Source organism: Podarcis gaigeae (genome assembly GCF_964106915.1).
Source record: "Podarcis gaigeae genome assembly, chromosome: Z".
Lineage (NCBI taxonomy): Eukaryota > Metazoa > Chordata > Lepidosauria > Squamata > Lacertidae > Podarcis > Podarcis gaigeae.
In genome coordinates this window covers 48,528,491-48,555,648 of record NC_139691.1, presented here as the reverse complement: position 1 = coordinate 48,555,648, position 27,158 = coordinate 48,528,491, and the positions used below count along the sequence as shown (strand labels likewise).

Below are 27,158 nucleotides of genomic sequence, written 5' to 3'. Positions count from 1 at the left end.
GCCATTCAAATGGTCTTGTGTGTGCTGTCATGTGATTGATTATGTGGGGCGGAGCCCACCTGTGCCCCCATAATATTTTATTCAAGTTGGCACTCCTGAAGGGAAGCACACAAGGTCTGTGTTTCCTTGCTTTTCGAGTCGACTCCCACAGTATAGCTTTGCACTCTTGAACAGTGCAAAGCAGGACAGCATTTGCATCTGATGGACAAGCAAAGCTAAGCTAGGGAAAAAAATGAGATTGCATTGCTTGGATAAGATCTTTGCAGTCTAGGGAGCAAGTAGTGGAGAGGAGGACAAAAGAGTTTTAGCTCTGCCCCTTCCAGCTGAACAGAGTCAAATCCAGCTGAACAGAGCCTCTCCTACAGAAGGGCTTTAAGAAGACCAGAAACAGTTGGAAGGGGAGGAGTTTGGTGGCAGGGATTCTTTTAATTTTATTGCTTCTTTTTGCATGGCTTTTTATGTATTTCGGTATTTTACGTATTGCAATTCTGCTGCTATTTTTATTGATTATAATTTAAGTAATGGTTTATTGTTGAGAGCAAATTGTTGAGAGCAAATTTCCATTTAATTGTTATTTGTTGATACTTGAGTGTTGATTTTGTTGTGTACTATAATAATAATCATAATTATTTGTGCCCCGCGTCTCTGACTGGGTTGTCCCAGCCACTACATTCTAATGGATTATTGAATACTACATTATTTGATATGTTGTTTATTTTAAGTCATATTTTTGGTATGACTTGTATTGGATTAGATGGTTGTAAGATGTGTGATATTTGTTGTATATTTCCTTGTTTCTTCTGTCTGTAAACTGCCTTGTTGTGTAGCAATACAGAAAAGCGGTATGCAAATTATAAGTGAAATGAAATGAAAATGAAATGAAGGTTGTTAGAGTGGGACCTGGGAGACCAGGGTTCAAAGGTGCCTCTCATCCTAGCCTCCCTCACAGGGTTGTTGTGAGGATAAAATGCAGAGAGGGAGAACCATGCATTCCACCTTGAGCTCCTTGGAGGAAAGGCAATATAGAAACGGGATAAATAAAATAAAATAAATATTGGGAATGTGAGAGGTTTTGCCATGGTTTGAAGAACACATAAATCTGGTGGGGGGGGGGAGGGGTTTAAGTAGAAAGGGTAAGGCAAGTGAAGGATAGCTGCCAGTTCAACATTTCTTCACGCTTCTTCTTTCATTCTTTGCAGATCCAGAACTTTGCTTCACAGTCAGCTGAGAGAAAGGGTGACTTCAAAGAGGAAAATCCAGAATTGCCCCATCACTTTTCCTGCACCCACACAGTTGCTGTGCAATGCAGAATTTCATTCACTCTGAACTAACAACTCTCCAAAGTGTCTTGCAATGTATCTGGAAAAACCAAAGTCACCATCACAATAGCAGCTGGAGCAATAAAACCAAGGTAGGTAGGTTGACTCGCAAGGAGGTAGAAACCAAAAACTGAAGACCATTAGAGCAACCAGAATGGCACAAAAGAGTGTGCAAGCTTTTGAGTTACCAGGAAAAGTGGGTAAACAAAGCAACCGGGATCTTTTGTGGGCGGGAGTGAGGGGTGGAGATGAAGCTGTGAGTTTGCAACAGGGAAGAGACTTACGATGGAATGTGGGAGGAGACAGCAGACATTAGAATAAGGTGCACCTGTGTGTGGTGAGGTTTCAGGGTGCACAAAGGGCTGCTGAGAAATAAGAAGGAAAAAGGGAGGGGTCATAGGTCAGCAGCAGAGCACCTGCTTTGCATGCAGAAGAATATGCCAGGTTCAGTCTCCAATGGCATCTCCCCGTAGGGCTGGGAGAGATCCCTGCCTGAAACCCTGGAGAGCTGCTGCCAGTCAGTGTACGATACTAGTGATGGACAGCTTCCTGTGTTCCTAACGTACAGTGACCGACTCCCCATCTGTGGGAATTCAAAAGAAGAAAATTACCTTGATCCATTGCCACCCTTAGGAACAACACAGGTGTCTTGGAACAGGTGGGAAACAGGAGTGAAGAGGAACAAGGCAGTAGTTATGTCAAGCAGGTACAGGCTAATTTTAGGTGCCTGAGATTGCTTTATTCCTCTTACCTCCTGCTCCACTTTCCCTTGTGTTGTGTTTGCTTAGATTATTAGCCTGTGGAGAAGGGACTGTCTTGTTTTGTATGTAAGCTTGTTTGGGAACCCCCCCCCCCCCCGCCCAATGGTATAAAATCCTTTTTCCAGTTTAGAATTTTGCATCCGAATTGCTTATTTTTTAAAAAATAAATAAATTCTAAAGTCGCATAAAAAGTTAGAATATAAAATCCATTTTGAGGCACTATCTTTATTAGGCCACCAAAATGTCACAAAGGATAGGTCCGGATATTATTATTATTGTTGAGATCTGGAAATGGCCTATGTCTCCAGATTTAAGGACTTAATAAGAGCATTGCCAGATCAGCAAAGGTTAAGCAAGTTGGTGTTCATCATCATCATGACAGTCATCATTTTATTATTTATATCCCACTCACCTCACTTGGTTGCCCCAGCCACTCTGGGAGGCTTCTAACAGATATTGAAACATCATACATTAAGAGATTCCCTATACAGATCAGACCAAAATACTTCTTTCCTGCACTTACAGTATCCTTTTCAGACTGTGGTGATCAGAAATATGTATTCTATTCCAAATGTGGCAGCACCATAGATAGACACTGCAGTACTGACAGTTTCAACACACAGTACACAAATGTCCCCATTTAGAAGTCAAGAAGAAATCTTTTGATTGCCTCAATAGCTATCAGGGATGCCAACTTGGGTCTCAGCTTATAGGTGCCCAGCATATGTGACATGACATCATGATGTGACATCGTGATGTGATGTCATGATGTCACACACCCCGTGACCTCAGAACCTGACTTTTCCAGTGCCACCGGAAGTCAGGTTCCAAGGTCTCACAAGGCCTTTGATAGCATCTCCAAGGTCTTGCAAGATGCTTTGTGAGGCCCCCAGGGCTCCCTATAGTTGGTGCCCCTGATACCTATGTTCTTCCACTGTAGAAGGAAGCATGCCTCCAAATATCAGTAGCTGAGGTCAATGATGTGAGGTGAGGATAAATTCAATCCAGTTCAGATTTTAAGACATCCTTCAGAATTTGCAGCTCTCCAAATTTTGCACCATGGTTTTCCAACCTACAAGAATCCAAATATTTGGGGAAGTTGTGCATAAAGACAAATATATTAGTGAAAACAGCATACAAAAAATGTAATATATTAAAGAGAAATTGCCTGCATGCATGTGTGAATGAGTCAAAACTGCATACAAAGATGTTTTTCTTAGGAGAAATTTGCACTAAAATGCTGAAGAATTTTCATGAGGGTTTTTTTGAAGGGAAAAAAAGGAAAAATCACAGATTGCTGCAGCAACATGGAAAACTGAATTTAAGATTAGAAAAATGAGATAACAGAGAGAACCAAAGCTGACAGAACCTTCTCCCACTAGCTGGGAATTGCAGGTGTTCGGGTGCTGATGTGCTCATATCTTGCTTCCAGGCTTCCCATTGGAGTACCTGGTTGGCCACTATGAGAAGGGGATGCTAGACTTGATGGGTTACTGGCCAGATCCAACTGTCAGGCCCTTCTTGTGTTTTTATGCTTTCTGGTTCAGCTACATTTGTGCCTAACTGGCCAGTGTACCTTGAAAAATGATAATGTGGGGCTGGGAGAGGGGGCAGAAAATAGCAAAAAACACCAGGGCCATTGAAAAGGTTGTTTCCTTCTCAATGGCCTTTGGAATCTCTTCCATTTATGAATGCATTAACCAGGGTGAAGGGTTGCTTATTAGTCTTCTCTAGGGAATATCCCCAAATGGCCAAGCAGTTTCCCCCCTTCACATGGCCAGTTTTGAATACATTGGCACGGTTTGGGATTCTGCGCCTGTGTCCTACAAGGTTTCTATATGCCACAAAGCTAGATGGGCATGCCTGTTTCCAAAGGGGACGATGAGAGTGCCTGGGATAGGATGGCCTCCTGCGCAGTGCACTGTAGAACACAGAATAAATGTCTGCAAAATGCTTGCTCTGCTGAGTGACCAGGAGAAAGGCTCCTTCCTTCAAAACAAACTCGGAGCAGGAACAGCATTCCTGTTGAGATTTACCAGCTACCTGCTACCTGCACTTCCCAGGTACAATTGGAATCCTTTTTTTTTGTTTTGTTCCAATGGGCTTTCTCAGATGGATAAATGGCTTTTAGTATTTTGTATGGTTTTAGTTCCGTTCTACATGTATTCGGTTGGGGATTTGCTGTGTTTTTAATAGTTTTTATTGTACATTGCCTTGAGACAATTGCATAGAAGATTAATGAATAAATGCTAATGATATTAATTATCCCCATCTGTCCCCTGAATGGCTGCTAGAGGCCACTCAACACACCCTCATTCAATGCATTCCACTCACCATTCAGGAACATTTATCTATGTTCATCTGGAGATCCAGAATCTCAACCCTTTCTGTATTTCCATGGCCATTTGGAAGGGCCATGGAAATACATTAGAAAGGGTTGAGATTATTTTTGTTCTGGCCATTTGAAGACGGTCCCTAAAAATCACCAAGGACACTGGGCTGGGCCAATCACCACCCTGATGGTGGGAAGCATGTAGCAGTTGGGGCCTGGCATTCCTTTGGCTATTCAGAAGGAACCAATGTATTCCATTTGCTACTCCCTGTTATTGGCTTGAATATCTCCCCAAGGGAAAAGCAAAGGCATTTGGAGCTTTGGAGAAGGGTGGGTGGGTTATAAAAACCATGCATGGTGCAGAGAAAGCAGGCAGGGATCATTTTTCACCACCTGCCTCTTATACCACTAGAACTCAGGGCCACCCAATGAAACCAGTCTGCAAGAGGCAGAGAGCAAAGCGAAAGGGGGCACAATTAGCTAGTGGAATTTGTAGGTGCACAAAAGTGGTTTAAAGAGGGCTTGAAGGAGGGGATCGTTATTCTGTTGTGGTTGTTACAACCTTAGGTCTGATCCAGCAGGACTCTCCAAATTTTCTTACTAAATTGCCTCCTTTCAAAAGCACAAGAAAAGGAAAACCTTCTGCAGAAAGCACCTTGATTCATGACAATTTTGGGCTTTGAATGCTTTTGGGGGAGCACTCAAGGCACCATGCCACACCTGGTTTGGGGCTAATCTAGACACTATATTAGCCATATATGTATATAACCCCCCCTTTTTTAGGTGATCTCCAACACATTTTTGGAATGATGCAGCCTTGGCTGGGGCTCATGGGAGCTGTAGTCCAAAACATACGAAGGGCACTAGGCTTGCAAGGGCTGCTATAATACAGTTTTCAAGTCCATTTATTGTAAAATGAGAAGTAATGGAAATTAAAGTTGCAAGTCTCGTGACCATCAAGGGCTAAAACTAATAACCTTTGCAGCATAAATCTGCCAGAATAAATTTTAAGAGACAGATTAAATTGGTATACAACTGTATAACAAAATATATTTACATTTACATAAGGGAACCCTGCTGGGCCAGACCAAAGCCCAAACTAGGTTAGAATCCAGTTTCTTGCAAGTTGATGCATCTGGAAGAGACCATAGATCAGTAGCAGAGCATCTGTCTTGCATGTTAAGGCCCCAGGTATGACCCCTGGCATCTAGGTTGGGCTGGGAATGTCCCCTGCCTGAAACCCTGGAAAGCTGCTTCCAGTCAATGTAGACAAGTACTGAGTGTGATGGATCATTGGTTGACACAGCACATACATGCAATTTCCTTTGTTCCAATGGGATGCCCACAAGAGGGACTTAAGAGTACAACGAGCCATCACTGTCATGTGTCCACACCGTTTGGTAAGCAGATGTAGACTGCTTCTGAAAACAGAGGTTCCATCATAACTCCTAGCTGCTCATTCATCTATCCAAAATTAAACGTAGCAATGGTTTTTCATTGTCAAACAAACAACAACAACGACATCATAAGCAGAACAGAAAGCAGCGAATGTCCGGGGGGAGGATGCAATTAAGGCTGGGTTTTAACTAGGCACCAAAAGTTACACAGCAAAGTAGCCAAGGCAGGCATCGCTTGGGAGATAGGGTTGTAATCACAATAAAAGACCTGCTTCTTGAGTCACCCACTCAGCTTCCCACAGGTGTTTGAGATTCATGCCCTCCTGCCCAGAAGTGCAAAAGGCTATCATTTGCCCATAATAACAAAAGTGTTTTATGAAGACTAGTCCTAAAAGAAACCAATTTGCTCCAAGCTATCATTATTACAGTGGTACCTCGGGTTACATACGCTTCAGGTTACATACGCTTCAGGTTACAGACTCCGCTAACCCAGAAATAGTACCTCAGGTTAAGAACTTTGCTTCAGGATGAGAACAGAAATCGCGTAGCAGCGGCGGCAGCAGCAGGAGGCCCCATTAGCTAAAGTGGTTTCTCAGGTTAAGAACAGTTTCAGGTTAAGAAGGGACCTCCAGAATGAATTAAGTTCTTAACCTGAGGTACCACTGTATTTCAATTTATTATTGGCCCCTCAATGTAGGGTCTCAGGATGAACCAGTTAAAACTATTTTCAAACAAGATAATAGGGCTGGCCCTCCTATGAAGAAGAAGAGGAGGAGGAGGAGGAGTTTGGACTTTGGACTTGATATCCCACCTTTCACTCCCTTTAAGGAGTCTCAAAGCGGCTAACATTCTCCTTTCCCTTCCTCCCCCACAACAAACACTCTGTGAGGTGAGTGGGGCTGAGAGACTTCAGAGAAGTGTGACTGGCCCAAGGTCACCCAGCAGCTGCAGGTGGAGGAGCGGAGACACGAACCCGGTTACCCAGATTACGAGTCTACCGCTCCTTACAACTACACCACACTGGCAAGATGAGGCAATTGCCTTGGGTGGCAGGATCCACAGGGGCAGCAAATCTGGCTTTCAAGAAATGCATCACCCACTGCTGCTGCCACTTCCATAATGACAGTGATGGCTGTGGTGACTCAACATCCTGTTTGGAAGTCCCCCCACCCCCCACCTTTTCTACAGTGGCCTCTTGACAAATAGGAGACACTACTGCTTTCCTCCCACCCTAGGGAGGAAATGATGGGAGCTTCCCTCTGGGGTTTCCAGGGGTCTGCACCTACTAGGTGTGATTTAAAGCAGGCCGCCACCCCACAAAGGCCTTTGATTCTCACTTCAACTGTCAGGTAAGCCTGATTTGATTCCACTGCCCTTATTCCCAATGTAGACCTTCACTCACCCCCCCTTCTTCCCTGGAGGGGGCCCACCATTTTGTACTTTGCCTCAGGTCCAAGATGTCTTGGTTCGCCACCCCCCTCCCACACACAGCAGATGGGGCTCATCCACCTGGGAAAGGAGCCCATTTAGGAGAAGGAAAACCCTGATCTTAAACCTCTACTGCCTTGCAAGATATCTTCAGGAGAAGAAAAGGCTAAGGAGTAAACCTACAGAAATCTGGAGTCCCTAAGAAGGGTTGGATGGTGCCTTGTACGTCACCTTCCGGCAACTCCTGCAGCCAAGCAGGTGCCAAACATCTTGCTCTGCTTTCTTTTGGACCATATCAGTGAGGCCGAGAGGGAGGGGTCTTGCCGTCTGGGCAGCCCAGGATCTCCAGACACACTGCCCAAGCTTGTGCCCCTGAGGGGTCACTTCAGTGCTGCTAACACAGCAGTTTGACTTCCTCCACAGAGGCATGGGGAGGAATTTCTCCTGCTAAGGAGCTGCCACAGAACAATGATATTGAAACCCTACTCCTCAGGTGGATAACAAACAGCCCATAGGCTTATAACAACCCCAGGCTTGGAGGAAGGTTTTTGTTATGATTATTTTTTAAAAAAACAAACAAACACTCTATTGGCATCTTGCCTTAATGATTATGGAAGGCTCCTCTGAGATAATCTGTATTTACTTGGCAACACACCCTGATGCCAACCGCACAGTGTAGTCACGTTCATCCCTGCTTAGCAGGATGAAAGTCTATTTTGCAATGTTAATGATGTCATGCTACTGTGGTGTTTTGTTCCTTTCTTTTTAAAGGTGCAAGCACAAGGTGCCCAGAAAACAAAGTGTCAACACTGCAAGATAAACAGAATTTAATCCTCATAGGGGGTGGGGAAAACCTGGGTGTCCGGGGATATTTACATTATTTCCTTCTTTAAAAAAATATAACCAGTGTGTGTAACCAGGCTGGCTATTGCAAGGCTATGGTGACTGCTGTGAAACAGCATTTTCTCTGGGTGGAGAGGGGTGGGCTGGGCCTTACAAGAAGGAGTCTGAAAGCCAGTTCAAGCAGGATTTGGAGTTATGGGGGTGAGGAGGAATCAAGCTGCTATTATTATTCACTTTCTACACAGTTGTCTCAGGCAAGGTACACTAGAACCTGCAAAAAAACAACCTAGTTAGAAATATAAAAAACAGCAGATTTAAAACAAAAACAAAACCATACAAAGTATACAACTCACAGTGAAGACCCATTTATCCAGCTGGGAAAGACTGTTAGAACAACAGCAGCAAATGTCCTCAGTTGTTTTTGGAAACTCTGGCGGTTAGAGTACGGGGTTGAGACCTGGGAGACCAGGATTCAACCCGCCCCCTCACTGGGTGTGACCTTGGGTCAGTTGCTTTAGCTCCTTGGAGAAAAAGGTGGGATATAAATGTAAGCAAAGAGATAACAAATAAATATGTGTTCATTCAGAAGCAAGCCCCAAGGTGCTCAGCAGACGTTATCCCCAGAAATGGTTGTGTTGGGATTACAGCCTTAAATCCATGTGATTGGCAGATTAACCAGCCAATTAAGTAACAAAACGTTTAGTCGATTAACTGGGGGAGGCCAGTTCCAAGCTGCAGGTGATGCTGAAAGCGAAGGGGAAAGCTTGTTGTTTCTGTGCCATGGAGTTGTGACATTTAGGAGGGGGGAGTCCCCACCCTTCTAATAACCAAACATGAATGAGAAAAGGAAAATTCATAATTGATTCTTCTAAGAATAAGTGGCAGCTGCTGTTTATAGATCTGTAAGTTATCTTTCCTCACTTTGTAACACTTTCCCCAATATATTAGTTAAACTGTGGAACTCACACCCACAGGAAGAGTTAGTTATGGCCACCAACTTGGATGGTTTTAAAAGGGGGCTGGACAAATTCATGGAGGAGAACACTCTTGGGGACTGCCAGTAGCCTCTAGCAGTGATGGCTGTGCTGCACTTCCACAGTCAGCCTCTGGCTACAAGTGGGGAGAGTGGTCTGGTTCTCTGTTCCTGTTTCCAGGCTTCCCACGGGCCCCTGGTTGGCCACTGTGAGAACTGAAAGGTGGACTAGATTGGCGCCCGTTGGCCTAATCCAGCAAGCCACCATTGTGTTCTTATGCTTAGGAGACCTTTGTATCAGGGGTTTCAAAATAGCACTTTCTTTTCTTCACTGCACTGGAACCTTCTGCCCTCTTGCCTAGGACAAGAGACAGGTATGCCAGCCAACTTGTTTCTGTTTTCACCCAAACACTTTCAGACAGGTTCTCATCCCTCAACATGCAGGTGGAAAATGCAAGATCCACAGAGTAAATCAACTTGTAGGGCAAGTCTGCCCACATGCCACTCATGGAAGCGAGGTGTCCCTTAACAGGAAGTCTTCCCTGAAAAGTGCTGGCAGGAGCAATGAGTGCATGCCAGGGACTTAGATGCCATTGTGGTGGAGATGAGTGACTGTCTTACAAGACCAGGCTGGGTACCCCGTCTGACATATGCGAGAGGCAGCCCTTACACAAGCAGGTTGGCAGAAGGAGAACACCCAGGTCAAACAGTATGTGTCAAGAGGTGCTGCCCAGGTGATGGAATTGCAGAGCTGAGTGACTGTCAAAGCAAGGTTAGTTCAACACAGAGAGCTCCAAGTTGCTTCCAGGCCAAATGGGTGTGCCTGGCATTCCAATTCTCGTCCAGACATAGTTTCAGGAGTTACCTTAAGCAGAACAAAGGCACATGTGTATTCGGACTCTGACCAAAGATAACCCCAGTTCTGTATCACCAACAATTTTGTCAACCTGGGATTTTTTTATTACAGTGGTACCTCGGATTACAGACGCTTCAGGTTACAGACTCCGCTAACCCAGAAATAGTACCTCGGGTTAAGAACTCTGCTTCAGGATGAGAACAGAAATTGCGTGGCGGCGACAGCAGGAGGGCCCATTTGCTAAAGTGGTGCCTTAGGTTAAGAACAGTTTCAGGTTAAGAACGGAACTCCAGAACGAATTAAGTTCTTAACCCGAGGTACCACTGTACTCATATTGCATATTTCTGTGTAATTTACCGGTATTTGGCTTCTCAGATTTAATGAAATCTATGAATATGTGTGGGTGGGAAAGACTTGGTGGTTGAGCAACTACCAGGACCATGATGCAGCACAGCAAGATCAACCAGGGGTTTGTTGTTGTTGTTTTGTTTTTTAAACCCTTCAGGAATGGGGAATATGTAGCTCTCCAAATGTTGCTGGGCTACAGCTCCCAGCCTCCCTGGACATTGGTCCTGCTGGTGGGGGCTGATGGGAGTTGTGGTCCAACAACACAGAGAGAGCTAACCATCCCTGTTCTAACTCTAACTCTCATGGTGCAATGTGCACCATTGGGTTGGAAAAAATGCTAAAATTGTGCTATATCAGTTACAGGCACACACACCCCATTCACACGCATTCAGTGTGTGTGCAACTGCGCACAGGTGCATAGTGCGGAACCTGGAAGTGACCTGCTGTAAACTTCACAGAAAGGGGCAGACTGAGGGTGGACTTTTCCAGTGGTATTTCAAATATATGCGATTTCGCTTAAATGCACGGTACCTTGGAATGTAACCCCTGTGAAAATTGGAAGCTGCCTGTACTCATTTTTCCAACCTTAAATTTAGTTTGTGGATTTTTTGAAGTCCTCATGGAAATTCATCTGATTTTAGTGTGAATTTCTCCCAATATACAAATGCTTGCACACAATCTTGCCTAATATGGACATCTTTGCAGAGCAGCCCTCCCTTTACCACAAGGTATCAGGGGCAGTTCTCTGACTGGAAGAAGTAGAAAGTGGAGTCCCATAAGGATTGGTGTGGGAGCCTGTGCTTTTTAACTTGTTCATAAATGATCTAGAGTTAGGAACAAACAGTGTGGTGGCCAAATTTGCCAATGACACTAAATTGTTCAGGGTTGTTAAAACAAAAAGAGATCCAAAACGACTTCTCCAAACGGGTGGAATGGGCAGTAAAATAGCAAATGCAATTCAGTGGAAACAAGTGTGAAGTGATACACATATGTGCTAATGGGATCTGAACTGGAAATGACAGACCTTCATATGAGATAGCTTGATGAAGATGTTGAGCCAGTATGCAGTGGCTGTAGAAAAGGCAAATTCCATGCTAGGGATCATTAGGAAAAGAATTGAAAATAAAACGGCAGATATCATGAATGCCATTATAGAAATCTATGGTGCAACCATATTTGGAGTCATATGGACAGTTCTGGCCGACTCACCTCAAAAAGGCTATTGTGGAGTTGGAAAAGGTTCAGATAAGGGCAACTGAAAAATAATCAAGGGGGTGGGGTGACTCCCCTCTGAAGAAATGTTGTAGCATTTGAGACTTCCTAGTTTAGAGAAAAGGTGAGTAAGGAGCAGCATGACTGAAGTTTGTGAAATTATGCTTGGCATGCAGTCAAATGCATGGAGAAAATGGGTAGAGAAAAGTTTTTCTCCCTCTCTCATAACACTGGAACTCATGGACATCGAATGAAGCTGAATCCTGGAAGATTTAGGAAAGATAAAAGACAGTATTTTTTCCAAGCAGCACATAGTCTAAGTGTGGAACTTGCTCCACCAGAAGGCAATCAACTAGGGTGGCTTTAAAAGAGGATTGGGCAAACTCAAGGAGAAGATGGCTACCCATGGCTACTCGCCAGGAGGGCTATGCTCTACCGCCACAGTCAGAGGCAATAGTGCTTCTGGTTGCCCTCCTAGGGAGGGGAAAGTGCTCTTGTACTCGAATCCTGCCTCTGGGTTTTCCACTAGGGCATCTGGTTGGCCACTGTGAGAACAGCAGACTCTCCAAGTGCCCCTCTTTTCCAGGGATGTCCCTGATTTAGAGAAGCCGTCCCAGTTTCTGATTTGATTGTGGAATGGGACATCCCTATTTTCATTGGAGAAGTGTTGGAAGGTATGGAACAGGATGTTGGGCCACTTGCTTGATCCAGCAGACTATTCTTATGTTCTTGTGGCAGTTACAACCATTACAACACAATGGCTAAGGACAGTTTAAAACAACTTACAGCCACAGAAATAAGGCGAGTCCTGAAATAGAAATCGAAGGGGCCTACAGATGTGTCTTTAGCATCTTTCCACGTTATTTTAACCAATAGTACATTTTAGGCACACTTTACCCAAGTGAATGTGTATATATTACTTGGCTAGAGAAGTGCACTGCAGAATTTGGAGAATTGCCTTGGAATGCAAGTGAGACTGATTTCTCCCCATCCTTATCATGCTTGACATCAGCCGAGTTGAGCATCGTTGGACTTGGCAATGATACAGAGGAACAGGCTGCCCCTGTTTTGGGTTTCTGACGCTGTGATAGAAACCCACAATGGAAATGGCGCAGCAGAGGAGGATGCACAGACCGCTTTGCATTACGGTGCAGAACATGTCTGGGTTCACTGGGATTAGAGATGGCAGCAGTGACCAACCCTTTTCCCCACAGCCAAAGGGCCCCCCTGCCTCCCATCTGGGGCCAGTGTGTCAGTGATGGCTGTGGCCACTGCCAACTCCCACCTCACATGCACACATCAGAGCACCACAGTGACCAGCTGGCAACCCCTCTCCTGTCAAATCCTCAGCAAAGGACAAGGGCCTGGGGGGACAATTTCCTCCCCATCACAGCGCTGGGATGGGCAGAGTGCTTGAAATCTCTTTGCTGTGCCGAGATGGGGAGGAAAACCGCAACCGCTCTGCTCTTCAGATGAGAGGCAACAGGACTTGCTGTTACTTATGAGATACTCAAGGCCACTGTCGTCCACCTCCTTCTTCCAAAATTCCTGGATCTGGGCAGTGCAAGGATTCTTCCATGAATCATTCTTTCAATTTCCCCAGGCAGTTTCAGTTTTTGATTGACTCACATTCCTGGGAATGTTGAACCTTCCTCTTGTTCCTGTGCTGTTACATAAACAGCTGTTCAGTAGTTGATGGGGGAAGTTTCTCTAGGGTGTCTCAGTCCAACCATCTAGTTTCCAACACATTCCCATCTAATTGGGGGGTTGGGGTTGGGAATGTGCCAAAAAATACTTCTAAGGCCTTTGGCCGCAGAATGGGGCTTCCTAAACATTTCTTGAGCTTTATACATGCTGCTGAGGTCTTCCAGGTTTCACTGAAGGTGAGGAGCCAGTCTACCTTCTCCTGGCGAGCGGCTCCAAATCTTTGCTTTCAAAGAAACAATAAATGTCACAATTCACGAGGAAATACTCAAAATGTAAGTCATTTTCAAAGGAGGTTGAATCAGTGCACATACGCTCTCTTTGACTTGTTCATAAATTCTGGTAAAATATTGTGGTGGCACATCAGCACAATCTGTTTCTTTTTTGAAACCTTTGTTTCCTGCTATTCTGGTGCAAAAAACCAGGACACCAGGCGGCTTATGGCTTTTAACATTGCAATGACATTTGAAGCAATATAAAATAATTGTGCAAGGTGACAAGGTTGGTGTTTGAAAAAAAGTTAAAACGTAAAAAGTCTGCCAGAATCCAATGGTCTTTGGGTATCGATGCAGGAGCAAGGTATATTTCATGAAGCAAGATGTTCCATAAAGTAGCTTGGCCTTGGCTAACCTGAGTTGTAGTCCAAAACATCTGGGGGGCACCAGGCTGGGAAAGGTGCAGAGATATGAATTTTATTGTGGGAAAACAGAAGCTAGTGGCTCACCAGGTATGAGGCTGCCACTGAAAAGGCTTTTCTATAGAACATAAAAGACTTCCATATGCAGCTGGAATTTGCTCCATTTACCTGTGTGGGTGGATGTGTGAAATCTCAAGGCGTTCAACATGAGCAAATGAAGTCATCTTACCCTTTTGAGTCAGATCCTTGGCACATCCAGGCCAGTATCACCAACACTGAATGGCAGCAGCTCTCCAGCATCACAGGCAGCCATCCTTAGATGGTGGCTTAACTGGAGAAGTGCACTTTTTCATGAAATGCTTCCAATTTCCTTCTTATGGTCCTCAGTGCATCCTCTGACTTGTGTGGTTAACAGAGTTGTTTTTCTGGCAATGCAAACATTTTTATTTTTATTTTTTAAAAAGTATCAATCTAAAGTTGCCTAACTAGAATTGCAATACACAGCACGCAAACCTGTTCAGCAACAGCAACCTGCATGTGGTAGAAACTGAGGCTATAAGTCAGTAGATGCTTTATCCTGCCAGATTATTTGCCAATGTGACTGCTTCCTTTTGTGCTCCTTTGGCCACCTTCCTTATTTGTTTTTATGCAATACATGTTGAAGAAGAGTTCCCCCATCTAAGAAAATTATGGACTCCTTTGCAATAGTCATCAAGTGTTTGTGATAACATGCTGGTTTCTCGCTCCCCACCCTCCCCCCGCCAAACCCAGTGAACGCAGATATGCAAAGTATGTATAGAAATATCTCAGCTTGTCAACACAACATTTGCATTCAAAATTAATAGGGAGCAAGCTTTGGAGTTCACCAGCACTCTTCATCAGACTGTATGGGTAGCCAACATGGTGTGTTCCAAATGTTGTTGGACTACAAACTCCATCAGCCTCAGCCAGCATGAGCAGCCATCAAGGAAGATGGGAGTTGTAGTCCAACATCAACGTCAAGGCATTTTCACTTGACAGAGTTCCAGAGCAGGGGAATGAAATCCTCACCCCCACATCTTGTGGAAAGGTACCACGTCAGCTCTATGGGGTTCAGGTTTCAATTTGCTCTGCCTTTCAGGAGTGCCAACTTGAATAAAATATTGGGGGGGGGTAAGCCCCACCCTGCATAATCAATCACATGACACAGTGCATGCACACCATTTGAATGGCAATGCCCATCAACCTGCTCCTCAAATATGAGGGCCTCCTCAAATATTTTAGGGGGGGGGCAAAGATCCCTCAGCACCTAGGAGTTGGCTCCTATGCTGCCCTTAACATAAAAAGGGATGGCATGCAGAAAGAGGAGTCAGGAACTAAAATGCTGAAAAGTCTTCAGCTGGGCACTGGCTGGTCTCCCAAGCAGGTATCACATTAGTATGGAGAATTTGGCACTGGGTTTCAACAGTCAAGGGAGCATGGAAGTAGACCAAGCAGACAGATCAATGTTGCTTCAGGGGCAAAATGAATGGTGCATTTCCAAAATAGACCAACCTAGAAGATGAATGGTGCCTGCCATGGCCAATGAAACCTGTCAGATCAGTTGACAATGAGTGCAAGATGGTTGCACAAGAGCATAGTGGATCTTCATACACAACAAGAGGAGGCATCTATTTCATCACTGTTGCACAGATTTCATCAAATTTTGCATGGAATTTTCAGTTTGGAGTCAGCTTTACTTCTTCAGAAGGGGACAAACTCTCAGGCCTTGTCTTCTGAGCCCAGGAAGGGGATATGATTCATTTTGGAAGCTGTCTGGTTTTTTGTGTTGTTGTTTGTTTGTTTTTGAGTCAGGAAGGATGTCACAAGGTTACATGTGCATTTCTTTTGAAGTGTGAAATGCATACATTGTGTTTCCTCCAGAATGAGCTCCAAATGATTCAGATAGGGTCCCTAGGTGGCCTGTCCTTCATTCATGACTTTTATCATGGATGGGCTAACTCAGGTTTCAAACCCTGAACCTGAAATCTCATTGGAAGGAGGAACAGGGAAAGCAGATTTCATCAGCGGCACCCTTGAGAAGCAATGTTGCCTAGGCTTCCGGGTGCGTTCCAGGCTGCCCCCCCCCCATCACTCCCAGGTTTACAGGAGCAGAGCATAAAACAAGCTAAACAACAGTTTCAAGGCTGTTTACCGACAGATTGGTTAGATCAAGATTGTGTGCATTATTTGCTGCTTTAATAATATCTGACATTTAGTGAGATAGCATATCAAATTTCTGCTCAAGCAGAGCTGGGGCTGCTCTCCCGTCCAAGGCCAGTGCCTGCCTTTTTTATTATTGTAGACATCTGAGTCTCTGTCCTCCTCCATTGTAGCAGAACTTCCCCGCCTTCTTGGTCCTTCATATTGCCTTTGGCCATGTCAGCATCTGAGGCCTCCTCTGAAGACTCAGGCAGAGCTCCCTCTACTTCTTCCTGAAGATCTAATCTTGCTGAGGCTGTGTAAAACTTTTTGATTAGATGTCAATAGGATCCATCACGGGCGTAGAATGGGGGTGTGAGCCAGGCGCCCCTGCACAGAGTGTCCCATCCCACCCTGCCTGCTGCTGCATCCCCAGTCCCCTCACTGAATGGCTGCCTGGCCAGCATCAGGGGGGATTTGCCCACCAAGAGCTGCATTGGTCTACCGGGCTCCACATGTGTGGGCAGGGGCACAGCCCTGCTTGGCTCAGGTGGCCAGGGCTGAGCTGGTGCACGGGCTGCATGAACCCTCTGCACCTGGTGGACGTGTGCTCAGCAGTGTTGGTGGTGATGGCTGGCCTGGCGCAGTGGCGTCTGTGGCCCTGCCCAGCACACACGCACACACATGCATGTGTCCCAGGTGTCAAAAAGGACGCAACACTGCTGAGATCCAGTCTGCTTAGATTGGAGACAAAGAGCTATGCTGCCATTTCACTTTCCAGCTAGCCACAGTCCCACCCTAGGATTCTGTATGGCACTGCAGACACTCCATTGTGTCAGGAGCAAGGAGCCATCCCTGGAGGACACTGTACCCATCCACCAATGACACCAACAGCTGTCCAGAGTTCTGGGTGGGGTAGGGGATTAAAGGGGAAGAAATGCTGGTCTGATGTGAATGATTTTTGGACTAGGGAGAGGTTGAGGTTTTGTTTATTAAGTAGAGAGCCTGAGTGTTGCTTTTATTATTATTAGGGTATGTTTTATCTGGACATTATGGTCTCAAATTGCTTGTAGTTAGAAAGACAAAGACCAGAGTTGGGGGTTGTGTGTGCAAGCTAGAAGCTGGAAGCAAGCAGGCTGCAGCCTGGGCAGCTGGGAGGCAGAGCCATGCCTGATTTCTGCTGGAATCCAAGGCTGTGGCTAGGGGAGAAACAAGCCCTTCTGGGGTGTTAATGTTGTGAGCCCCTCCATCATAGGCTCCAGTGGTATATATGTTCAAATAACCCATATATCATGAAGACACCCAGTGCCGAATTCACGTGTAAGCTAAGCAAACTATAGCTTAGGGCCCCACTCTCTTGCCCCCCCCCCCAAATAAAGAAAAAAACCTGGATGTACATTTCCAAAATATAAGAAAAAATAAATAAAACCTACATATTTTGTTATGTGCAAATGGCTTGAGATACCTATTACTGTAGGTCCATCAATTACCATATAGCATATATTCAACACAAAAACCAGGACCGAGTTGTTGTTGACAAAGGACAGCTGGACATATAAAGGGCCCCATTACCTCCAGTAACTTTGGGCCTCATCAAACCTAAATCCGGCCCTGAATACACCACAGTTGCCACTGAGCCTCATTCTCGAAGGAAATATGAACCCTGGGTAAGCACCTGGAACCCCTGGAATCTTGCACCACTCAAGAGATTATGGTGGCCTGCAGCTATACTATTCAAGGGATTCTGAATACTATAAAAGCCAGAGTAAATAGGATGGCCTTTCCCTAAAAGAGATGAGGATGGGCAGATCTGCATAGCTTTCAACAACCTGGCCTGGCCTTGCACCCCCAGATATTTTGCTTGGGGCTGATGTGAGTTGTCAAAAACATCTGGTTGGTGGATCCTGGACTAGGGAAAAAGTGCGCCATGTATGGCAGCCTCCAGCAACTTGGTGCCCTCCAGAGGTTATGCACCACCATGCACATCAACCCCTGGAGGGCGCTAGGTTGGCAAAGTGTGGTTTGCAACTCTGTGTCCTTCAGACTCCATGGATATGTCGATAGATGCTATTAAACTACAGAATCTGATCTTTGAATCATTGATAAGGGAAAGGAAGGTGTACAAGAGAATGTACAGACTTGCTGCCCCAGATGATAAGGAAATGGTGAATAAGGGTAAGGGCGTACAAAAAGATACATTATCTGATGACAAAGATGATGAGACATTAACAGACCCCTCTCCACCAAGAGTGAGTTTGGGATGTTGTTGGAAAAAATTATATTTTCATAAAACTGTATTTTGGTTATTATGTTTTCTTTTAGGTCTATGGCCTAGCTAAACTGAAAGAGCCTGTACCTGCCTCTTACAGTACAGAACTAGCTGCTTTTAGGTACTGTAAGTAGCTAATGTCCGTTACAGAACATTGAAAAGAATAAGCTGTTAAAATCTAAGGTGCAAAAAAAAGAGAATCAGCTGGACACAGTAATTGTGATTAATCTTGAATTGTTTTGCAGATGGATGAAAGGCGACATTGGAAGACTTTTAACCAACAGGAAAATTAGTTAAAGTCTTAACAGAGAAAGACGCTGAAGAATGGTTAGATGTAATCACATGATATTATGGTAAGGGCTGATCTGAAGAGTCAAATGACTTTGACTGGTCCAGGATGGTGACACTGGGTTGCAACAGCTAAGATTGCTGTGATCCTTTGAGTATTGAATAGAAATGATGTGTGCAATCTGGAAGTGTAAAAACAAGAAAAACCCATGGCTTTGGATGTGGTTCTTTGCAGCCTCCTCCTTACTTTTTGGGCTGGCCCTGTTTGCATTTGTACAGTCATACCTCAGGATAAATGTGCTTCAAGTTAGGTATTTTCGGGTTGCGCTCCGCAGCGACCTGGAAGTAACGGAGCACGTTACTTCCAGGTTTCGCCGTGCGCGCATGTGCAGACGGTTAAAATGATATCATGCACAGAAGCGGCAAAACGCAACCTGTGCATGCACAGACGCACGGACGTGGATTGCTTTTGCTTCAGGATGCAAATGGGGCTCCGGAACGGATCCTGTTCGCATCTCGAGGTACCACTGTATTTTAATAAAGGCCTATCTTCTCACTTGGAGCTTGCATCCTTTTCTTTTAGGTTTCTAGGAACCACTTTTTAAATTTATCCAACAATGTCTCTGTGGAAGTGCCTCAATACGAGACCAGGCCTCTTGAGGCATGGCCCCCTACCTGTGGAGTGCTCTTCCCATCTTTGTACAGCTTTTACATGTTTCTGCTGGCCAAGGCTTTCAGTTAAGTAAGGGTTACCTCCTGTGGTGTTGCTTGTGTTTCAGTAGGTGGGCAGGATGTGGTCTGTATTAGTAGGTTGCTAGATGAACATTTTACCTACCATCAATGTTTTAAACTTAACATGGCTTTAAACTGTTTTCAGCTATGCTGTGTTTGATTTCTGTCAAGTTATTTTGAGACTTTTGATTGCAAAAAAGCAACTGATAAAAGTAATAAATAATAATATAATAATAAATAAAATCACTATAAATATTATATACAGTCTGAAGATCGCAGGGGAATCTTATATAAAACACTTAAATAAACTTATATAAAATATAAAGCTCTGTCTATTCCTCCTCCCCAAGAAACAAATATATACATTACATGTGCGCCAGACCAGGACAAATCTACAATGTCCAAAATTTAAAAATAAATTTATAAATATAGATACATTATTTCTTGCCCACCCTTCATCATAAGGTCCCAGTGTGGATTATATCAACATATTGCACAGTTAGGAAAACAGGTAAAACTATTATAATGATGCAACAAGTAAAGACCATTCCAAGTGGAACAGAACAGTTATAGATGAAAGAGGGTCTCACAAAACAAGACACCTTTTCTGTCAAAGGCAAGGGTAGAGAGGGGCATCTCTTATATTGAAATCAGGCTCCATATACCTGCTGTGTATCTTGCAATGATGCCTAGAGAGAAGGATTCAAGTCTAGCTCTCTCTCTGATAATACATTTTTAGGTACCCAAGTGCCTAAAGGAGTGCCTCTCCTAATACCTCCCATCTTGGGTCCTAGGATCAGAAGGGGAGACCCCAGTGGTGGTGGGTTCAGTGCTGCCTGCTGCCTGTTGACCACAGCAGGCCCTTCTCAGTGGTGGCCCCCCATTGGTGAAATGCCCACCCTGGTAAGGGATGTTTCTCTTCTTTTCCTCCCTTCTGTTAACATTCAGAAGGAATTTAAGAACATTTCTCTCCACCCAATCATTTGATGGCACGAAGAAACTTGAAATTATTAAGTGTGAGGGTGTGTGACTGTTTGTCATTCTTCTTAGATATTGTAATTTTTAAAATGTCCTGTGGTGCATTTGATTTTTTTTTATTTGTTTTGTTTTGTTTTTAATTGCCTTGTTTTCTTACTTTGTAGCTTGCTGTCCCCAGCTCCTTGGGGAGGAAGGATGGGACAGAAATTTAGTAAAGAAAGAAAGAAGTCAAATTTTGTCTTCCAGAAAAGGAGCCTGCCCCAAAGATCCTTATCACTCTTGGGAGCTGTGCTGTTCCAAGTGGAAGTCTAGGAACTGATGTGGGACAAACCACACAGCAGTACTCACCAAATTCTAAAGGTGCTAGCCAGAAAAAGAATTACTCTGTGTTGACTTTGATGCTCTGCAGGAAAAAGGCAGAGGAGAGTCATTCAAGAACATGATGACGGCTCTTCATTTTGTGGTTTAGTATCTGGGCATGAAAATCTAAGGTCCCTGCTCACTTGAGCATGAAGCAGACAGTGGTGCCAGGTGGAACATCATATGGGCCCCAGGTGAAAAAACTTTCCTCTCACCTCAGCCCTACCCTCTGAATTACACACCAGCTTTTTGCTCCTGTCTGAAGCATGCCAACCAACCCAGTAACCATATATAGGGATGTAAATCAAGCACCTACTTTGTTCCAGGCCTGAGCCTCTGGACCTGGCTCGCCAGTCCCGGTTCCTGAAGCATTATTCTGTCCTTTCTGGCTGAGGGTCCACAACCACAGCAAGCCCTGGTCCCACATTTTGGGGGGCAGAGCCTTCATACTGCCAAGTTCTTGACTGCTGGAGGCTAAGAGGGAGAGAGGGAGGCCCACTATGCACTGGGTGACCCTTGGGTGCTGAGAGTTGAGAGCAATGCCTGCTTAAGCACCCAGCTGATGCACAGCAGGTGCCTTTCAACATTCTAAATCCCTACCCAGTAAGTGGCTTGACTAAAGGATTGCTGGCCAGTTCTAAGCATGGGCTTCTATGACCTTGGATCATGTTCAAGGGCTGTCTTTGGCAGGTGGGGCTTCATGTGGAAAACCCCCAGAAGATGTCCCATCTCCCAAGGAAATGGAACAGGAAATTCCCACACCACTAGGATCCTCTCCCTGCCACCTGACTCAGGTTCTGGCTAAATGGCACTCATGGCTCCCACTGGCTGGCTTCTTGGAAAAGCTTCAGCTGCATCTACCTTTATGACACCAGGTTTACCTCATTAGCTACTTCAAAATGAGCAAACAATGAAATTAGTCAGAGGGATGCCTCTGAGTGATGATTGGGTGTCCCTTCCTAACCTGTTGCCCTTTTCATGAGGAAGTAAGATTGTTATTTAATGACACTGAGGGAATTGCTGTTCCTTCTTCCTCTAGTGCTTGACTTGCTAAGATCAACATTATTCTCAGTACAGACTTTCCACAGCAAACTTATTTTGGTTGCTGGGTTTCTGAGCTTTCCATGTTTCCTCCAAACTTTCCATTTTATTCAGCAACATAACAGCATTTTGAAATTTTGCGGTCAGATTCATGGCTTTCCAAAGGTTCTGAGTGTGCTTGGGGAAAAGGTGTTTCCCTGTAGAAAGTTATAGTGCTTGTCATAATCACCAGTCCAACACAAGTCCACTTCACTCTCTTTCAAGGTATGCTATTCCCACCCTCTATTGCACAAGCCCCACTCAAAGTGGGGGTGCCCCGAATTCTTCATGTCCTGCATTGCACAAAGAGCACTTAGTTCAGGAATGCATGAAATGAAGCCATTGAGAACTCACTCCACCCTTTCATATCTGCCACCAGCTGTAGAGGCAAAATGTACAGGACTAACATTCTTTGGCACTTGTTTGAGTGACAAAGTGAATTTACCTTCTGCAGTGTAACATGGACTTAGTCATGAACACAAATTAGTCATCTTAATTCCTCTGCACACACACACACATATACCAACTCCATGTAATCTTACCTGCAGGAAATGTACAGCACAGCAGTGCCAAGTTCTAAGATTACCACACCTGACTTCCTTGTTTCCCTTGATGGGCACAAGCAGTCCAAACAGAACAAACATTTCAGGCCTCACAAAACTTTGAGGCAGCAAAAAGAATACCATAGAATTCAGACTGTGATACAGCAAAATACAATATTAGAAATAAAAACTCAGTTAACAAAAATACAGTGCCTAACGCAGCACATTCCAAATGATAAAACAGGCAGAAAAATTACTAGGTGGTCTGCTAAGACCAGCAGCAATTTTCAAGTGGTTCGTGGGGGGAGGGGGGTTTGGAGCCACATTAAAAAAGAGAAAGTGTAGTGGTGAGAGTGGAAAACCAGGGTTGAAATCTCCACTCAGCCATGAAGCTTACAAGCCTAACCTACCACACAGGGATGTTGTGGGGATTAAAGGAGGAGCAGTAGAACCACCTTGAGTTCCTTGGAGAGAAAACCGGGATATAAATACAGTAGATAAAAAAAGGATCCCCAGTTTACCCTGGACTCCTCTAGATGATGTTTAACTGAGCATTTGCTGGTGAGGTGTTTCATTGGTCAAACATTTGCCCATTCAATTCTCTGTTACTTGCCTAAATGCAGCAGCCGGCTTCTTTTTGAAAGTGCATTGTTGCACCAGGGTAACAGCACTTTAACCCACCTAAAGAAGGCAAACCTAAATCCTACCACAGAATTAAGCCACATTGGATCAATGGTCTTGAGTCCAGTGATTGTACCTTAAGAGTGGATAGTGGAGCTATCACTGGGAACTAGAAAATCTTACAAACACAGGATTGCTGAAAGTGTTCTTGAGGACTCTCCATAATTTAGGTCCCAGGTGGGGAACATGCCTCCTGACGCCCTCAGCCAAAGGGGGCCCATCTAGTCCAGCATCTTGTTTTTCCAGTGGCCAACCAGATGCCCTAATGGGAAGGGCACCCACAGGACTTGAGGGCAACAGCAAGTCTCCCCACTTGGGAGTCCCAGCAACTGATATTCAAAGGCAGATGGCCTCTGATCCTGGAGGGAGAACATGGCCATACTGGCTAGCAGATGTTGAGATAACATGGTCCTCTGTGAAAGCCATTGAAGCTGGTGGCCCTCACTGTCCCTTGGGGCAGCCAATTCCATGTTGTTCTTCAATTCCATGAAGAAGTACAATCCTTAGCATCTCCAGGCAAGGCTGGGAATGTCCCTTGTCTGGAACTGTGGAGAGCCGCTAGATAGAAACCCTGAGCCAACTGCACCCAGAAACACGGGAAGCTGCCCTAGACCAAGTCAGGTGATTGGTGAATCTAGATCCGTATTGTCTACACTGACCAGCAGCAGTGGCTCTCCAAGATTCCAGGCAGGGGTCTCTCTCAGCCCTACCTGGAGATACTGGGGATTGAACTTCAGATCATTTGCCAGGTCTTCTACCAGGGAACTACTGTTGCTCCATGATGGACCAATGGTCTGACACAGCTGAAGATGGATCCATATGTTCTTCAAAACCTTTAAGAGTAGATCAGTATGCTTCCTAAAATGATTTGTGCTTCCCAGAGAAGCCTAATCTAATGAAACTGTTCCATCTCACAAATGAAGCTGGATCACCTCCAGAATTCTCAAAGCTCTTATTATTGTTTTCCTTTCAGAAACTGTATTTTGTGTACTTCAAGTGACAGCTTGAAAACAAATGAATCACTGAGGCCTGGACCAAACCACTGGTGCTTATCTTCTTTGCCCTATGGAGGCTCACTTTGGGCAAACATGTAAATGAGAAACCCCAAATTAGTGTAAATGTGATGTCATTCTTTCTGTTGGTAGCCACCGACTATGAATCAACCTTAATCGTGTTTAGAGTAAGGGATTCTTTGGGCTCAAGCACAGCCTCAAGAAACCAGCATTTCCCTAGGTACTGCCACTAGGATTCTGACTCTGGCAACAGCCCCCTGGACTTGTTGCAGAGAGGAGGGGGCTCAGTCAGAGAGAGGATGTCTTGTCCAAGGGCTTTCTATAACCTGGCACTGACTGTGCAGAACACCTATGTTTAAAGCTTATTTAGGCCATTATTTTCTCCCAAAGAATCTTGGGAGCTGTAGTTTGTAAAGGATCCTGGGAATTGTAGCTCTGTGGAGGTAAACTATGCTTCCCAAGCTTCTTGGCAGGGAAACCATGTGATTTAAATCATATGGTTATTAAAAAAAGAAACTGTATAGATTTGTATAGAGTATAAGATGTAAACCATAAACATCACAACTAGGAAGGATAAAAATACAGAGATACAGCGCAGCTCCAAAGGGATAATAAAGTGTTAACTCATACAAAGGTTCCCTCTACAAATAATAAAGATGCATAAAAATAAAAGTATTCTCCTCCTTGAATTCCATGATTATTGAGAATTAAGGTTCTATGTGGTCTTAAAGGAACAAGACCTTTGCATATCATGGTGCCTATGAGAGCTCATCCTCAGGAGGAGTATTTCTGAATGTGCCAAAGCTGAGCATTCAGGACCACGGAAAACACAAGGTGCTTCAGTGCATGTTACATACAAGGGAACTTCAAGGAAGGCCCAAGTGAAGTCACTCCAGGAGGAGACAGTGGAGCCCTCCACATCCTTTGCCCTTGTACTCATGTGCCCAGGAAATGGTTGTTGCTGAAAGGCAACACAGGGAGAGCTGCACTGATGGCTGCGATGCATCCATAGTTATAGTTATGCTATAACCATGAGATTATTTTAGAATCTTAGCAGGTTTGTAATCTTAGAAATTGCCTTGGCTGTGACTATTATGAAATGACTCTGCACATCTGAGTTTGCCACAACGCTACTGCTTCTGAGTTAACATCAGACCAGGCTGCTAATCACTTTCAAAATACTTTCTTGTATTTTGTGTTTTTAGGGCCTTGCTGCTTTGAGTTGGCTTACCTTAGCCAGATGGCATTAGGTGCACTGAAGCACCACAAAACAGTGGGTGGGAATTTTGAATCAAATTCCTCTGGGTTATTTTTATTTTGAATAAAGAAAGTATATAGGAAAGGGACCAGAGTACTAAAACATGCACGAAAACTTTCAAGCACTCCTGTGATGCCATGTTTCCAAATCAATGGATTCTATGATCCTCTTAGCAGTCATCTGCAGGCTGAGAAGAATTCAGGCCTCCAGCAAAGCATCACTGTTTGCCTGGCATGTGGAAGACTTTTTGTTCCACAATGGATACTGAGCAGATGAACAGTGAGAGGTAGATGGGCTGTTCGTCTTTCAGGCCAAAAGCTCTGAACCATGGGCATACACCTCTCAGTGTTAAAACACTGGAACCCATAAATGGCCAGAATTAAAACAGAGAGAGAATTACCAATGAAAGAATAATGGAGGATGAAATTGATGGACTATGCAGAGTTAGATAAAATAACAGGAAGGATTCGAAACCTGCAGGACCAGAGATTCTCAGAAGACTGGAATAAATTTACAAAGTATCTGAAAAGCAATTGTGATGAACAGATTACGCTAGTTGGATTGCAATAAGTTTTGTTAGGTGAACTATTTGAAATATTGCAAGAAAGACTATGAGGAGAATTATTAGTTAAAGATAATTAAATGTAATATAGAAATTAAGAAATGCAGAATAAGTGACAGAGAATGGGAAATCATCAGCGGTGTTGATGGAAGTCTAAAACATTTTATAAAATGAGAAGTTATGTTGTATGAATGTTGGAATTGATATATTAAAAAATTAATAAAAATGTATATATGTGTGTAGATAGATAGATGATAGATGATAGATAGATAGATATAGATAGATAGATAGATAGATAGATAGATAGATAGATAGATAGAATTAAAACAGAGAGAGTAGTTAGTTTAGCTGTGAAGTGTCATGTCCTGATGGAAGTTCAATTGAAAAAAATAATCAAGAGAGAAACCAGATTAAGAGATTAAAAGAAGGAGCTTTTCATATTCACAATGTCATATAACTGGTTGGTTGATGAATGCTGGTATTTTTAGCAGTTGCCTGTGTTTTCTGTGACAGTTGTAAAACTTCTCCCTCTCTCGTGGCAGTAGACCTCAAGGTCACACAATGAAACTGACTGAGAGTAGATTCAAGGCAGGCACAGTGAAGTACTTCTGCACATGACACATAATTAATGCTTGGAATTTGCTGCCCCAGGAGTCAGTGGTGGCCACTGGTTTAGATGTCTTTAGAAGGGCACTGGACACAATTGTGGAGGAAGATAGGTTATTAGCTATTAGCCTCTGTGTTCAGGGAGGTCTGCCTCTGAATGCCAGTTGCTAGGTACAGTACTAAAAACAGGGGAAGTCCTGCTTGTGGACTTCCCAGAGGGATCTGGTTGACCGCTGTGGGAACAGCTTGCTATAGAATTGTATGGTCTATTATTCATACAAAGATTTATTTCCCATGTTTCTTGAGTTTAGGTACCACCCAGCGTGGCTAAAAAGAGTTAAAATATCATCCCACAGATGTTCTTCCCTTAGAAGAACAATACAGTGGTACCTCGGGTTAAGAACTTAATTCGTTCTGGAGGTCCGTTCTTAACCTGAAACTGTTCTTAACCTGAAGCACCATTTTAGCTAATGGGGCCTCCTGCTGCTGCCGTGCCACTGCTGCACGATTTCTGTTCTCATCCTGAAGCAAAGTTCTTAACCCGAGGTACTATTTCTGGGTTAGCGGAGTCTGTAATCTGAAGTGTCTGTAACTTGAGATACCACTGTACATTAATTCTCAGGTCAGTCATAAAGTTAGAATCTATGCACAGAGGTGAGGACAATGTTGGAATAGGGAATAAGCCTCATGTTTCCTATGAGGGCATTCTAGGAAGCAGGTAGAATTCCAGGCAGTGAAACTCCCATTCTCAAACAACTTGTGCAATGTGCACAAAGATTTACATTATTGGAAAGTTTTTGTGAACCATGTTGTAAGTCC

General features: G+C 44.2%; 1 protein-coding gene and 1 long non-coding RNA gene across 5 annotated transcripts in view; one reads left to right on the top strand and one right to left on the bottom strand.

The window, feature by feature from the left end:
* Positions 1-21,483, bottom strand: part of SLC6A14 (solute carrier family 6 member 14) — a 55,364-nt gene extending 33,881 nt beyond the window's left edge. The window contains exon 1 of the mRNA XM_083722888.1: positions 20,914-21,483. Within this exon, the coding sequence (XP_083579014.1) occupies positions 20,914-21,045 (132 nt within the window). The 5' untranslated portion in view covers positions 21,046-21,483. The remainder of the gene's footprint in view (positions 1-20,913) is intronic.
* The window catches only part of LOC310837032, a 45,011-nt gene that overhangs the window by 1,864 nt on the left and 15,989 nt on the right, over positions 1-27,158 (top strand). For 2 of the 4 annotated variants that reach the window (XR_014560351.1, XR_014560352.1), the window contains exons 2-3: positions 1,200-1,411; positions 20,402-20,791. This is a non-coding gene — a long non-coding RNA (uncharacterized lncRNA). Of the gene's footprint in view, positions 1-1,199; positions 1,412-20,401; positions 20,792-23,873; positions 24,988-27,158 lie in introns of those variants that run through there. The other 2 variants (XR_014560353.1, XR_014560350.1) reach the window with 2 other exon arrangements.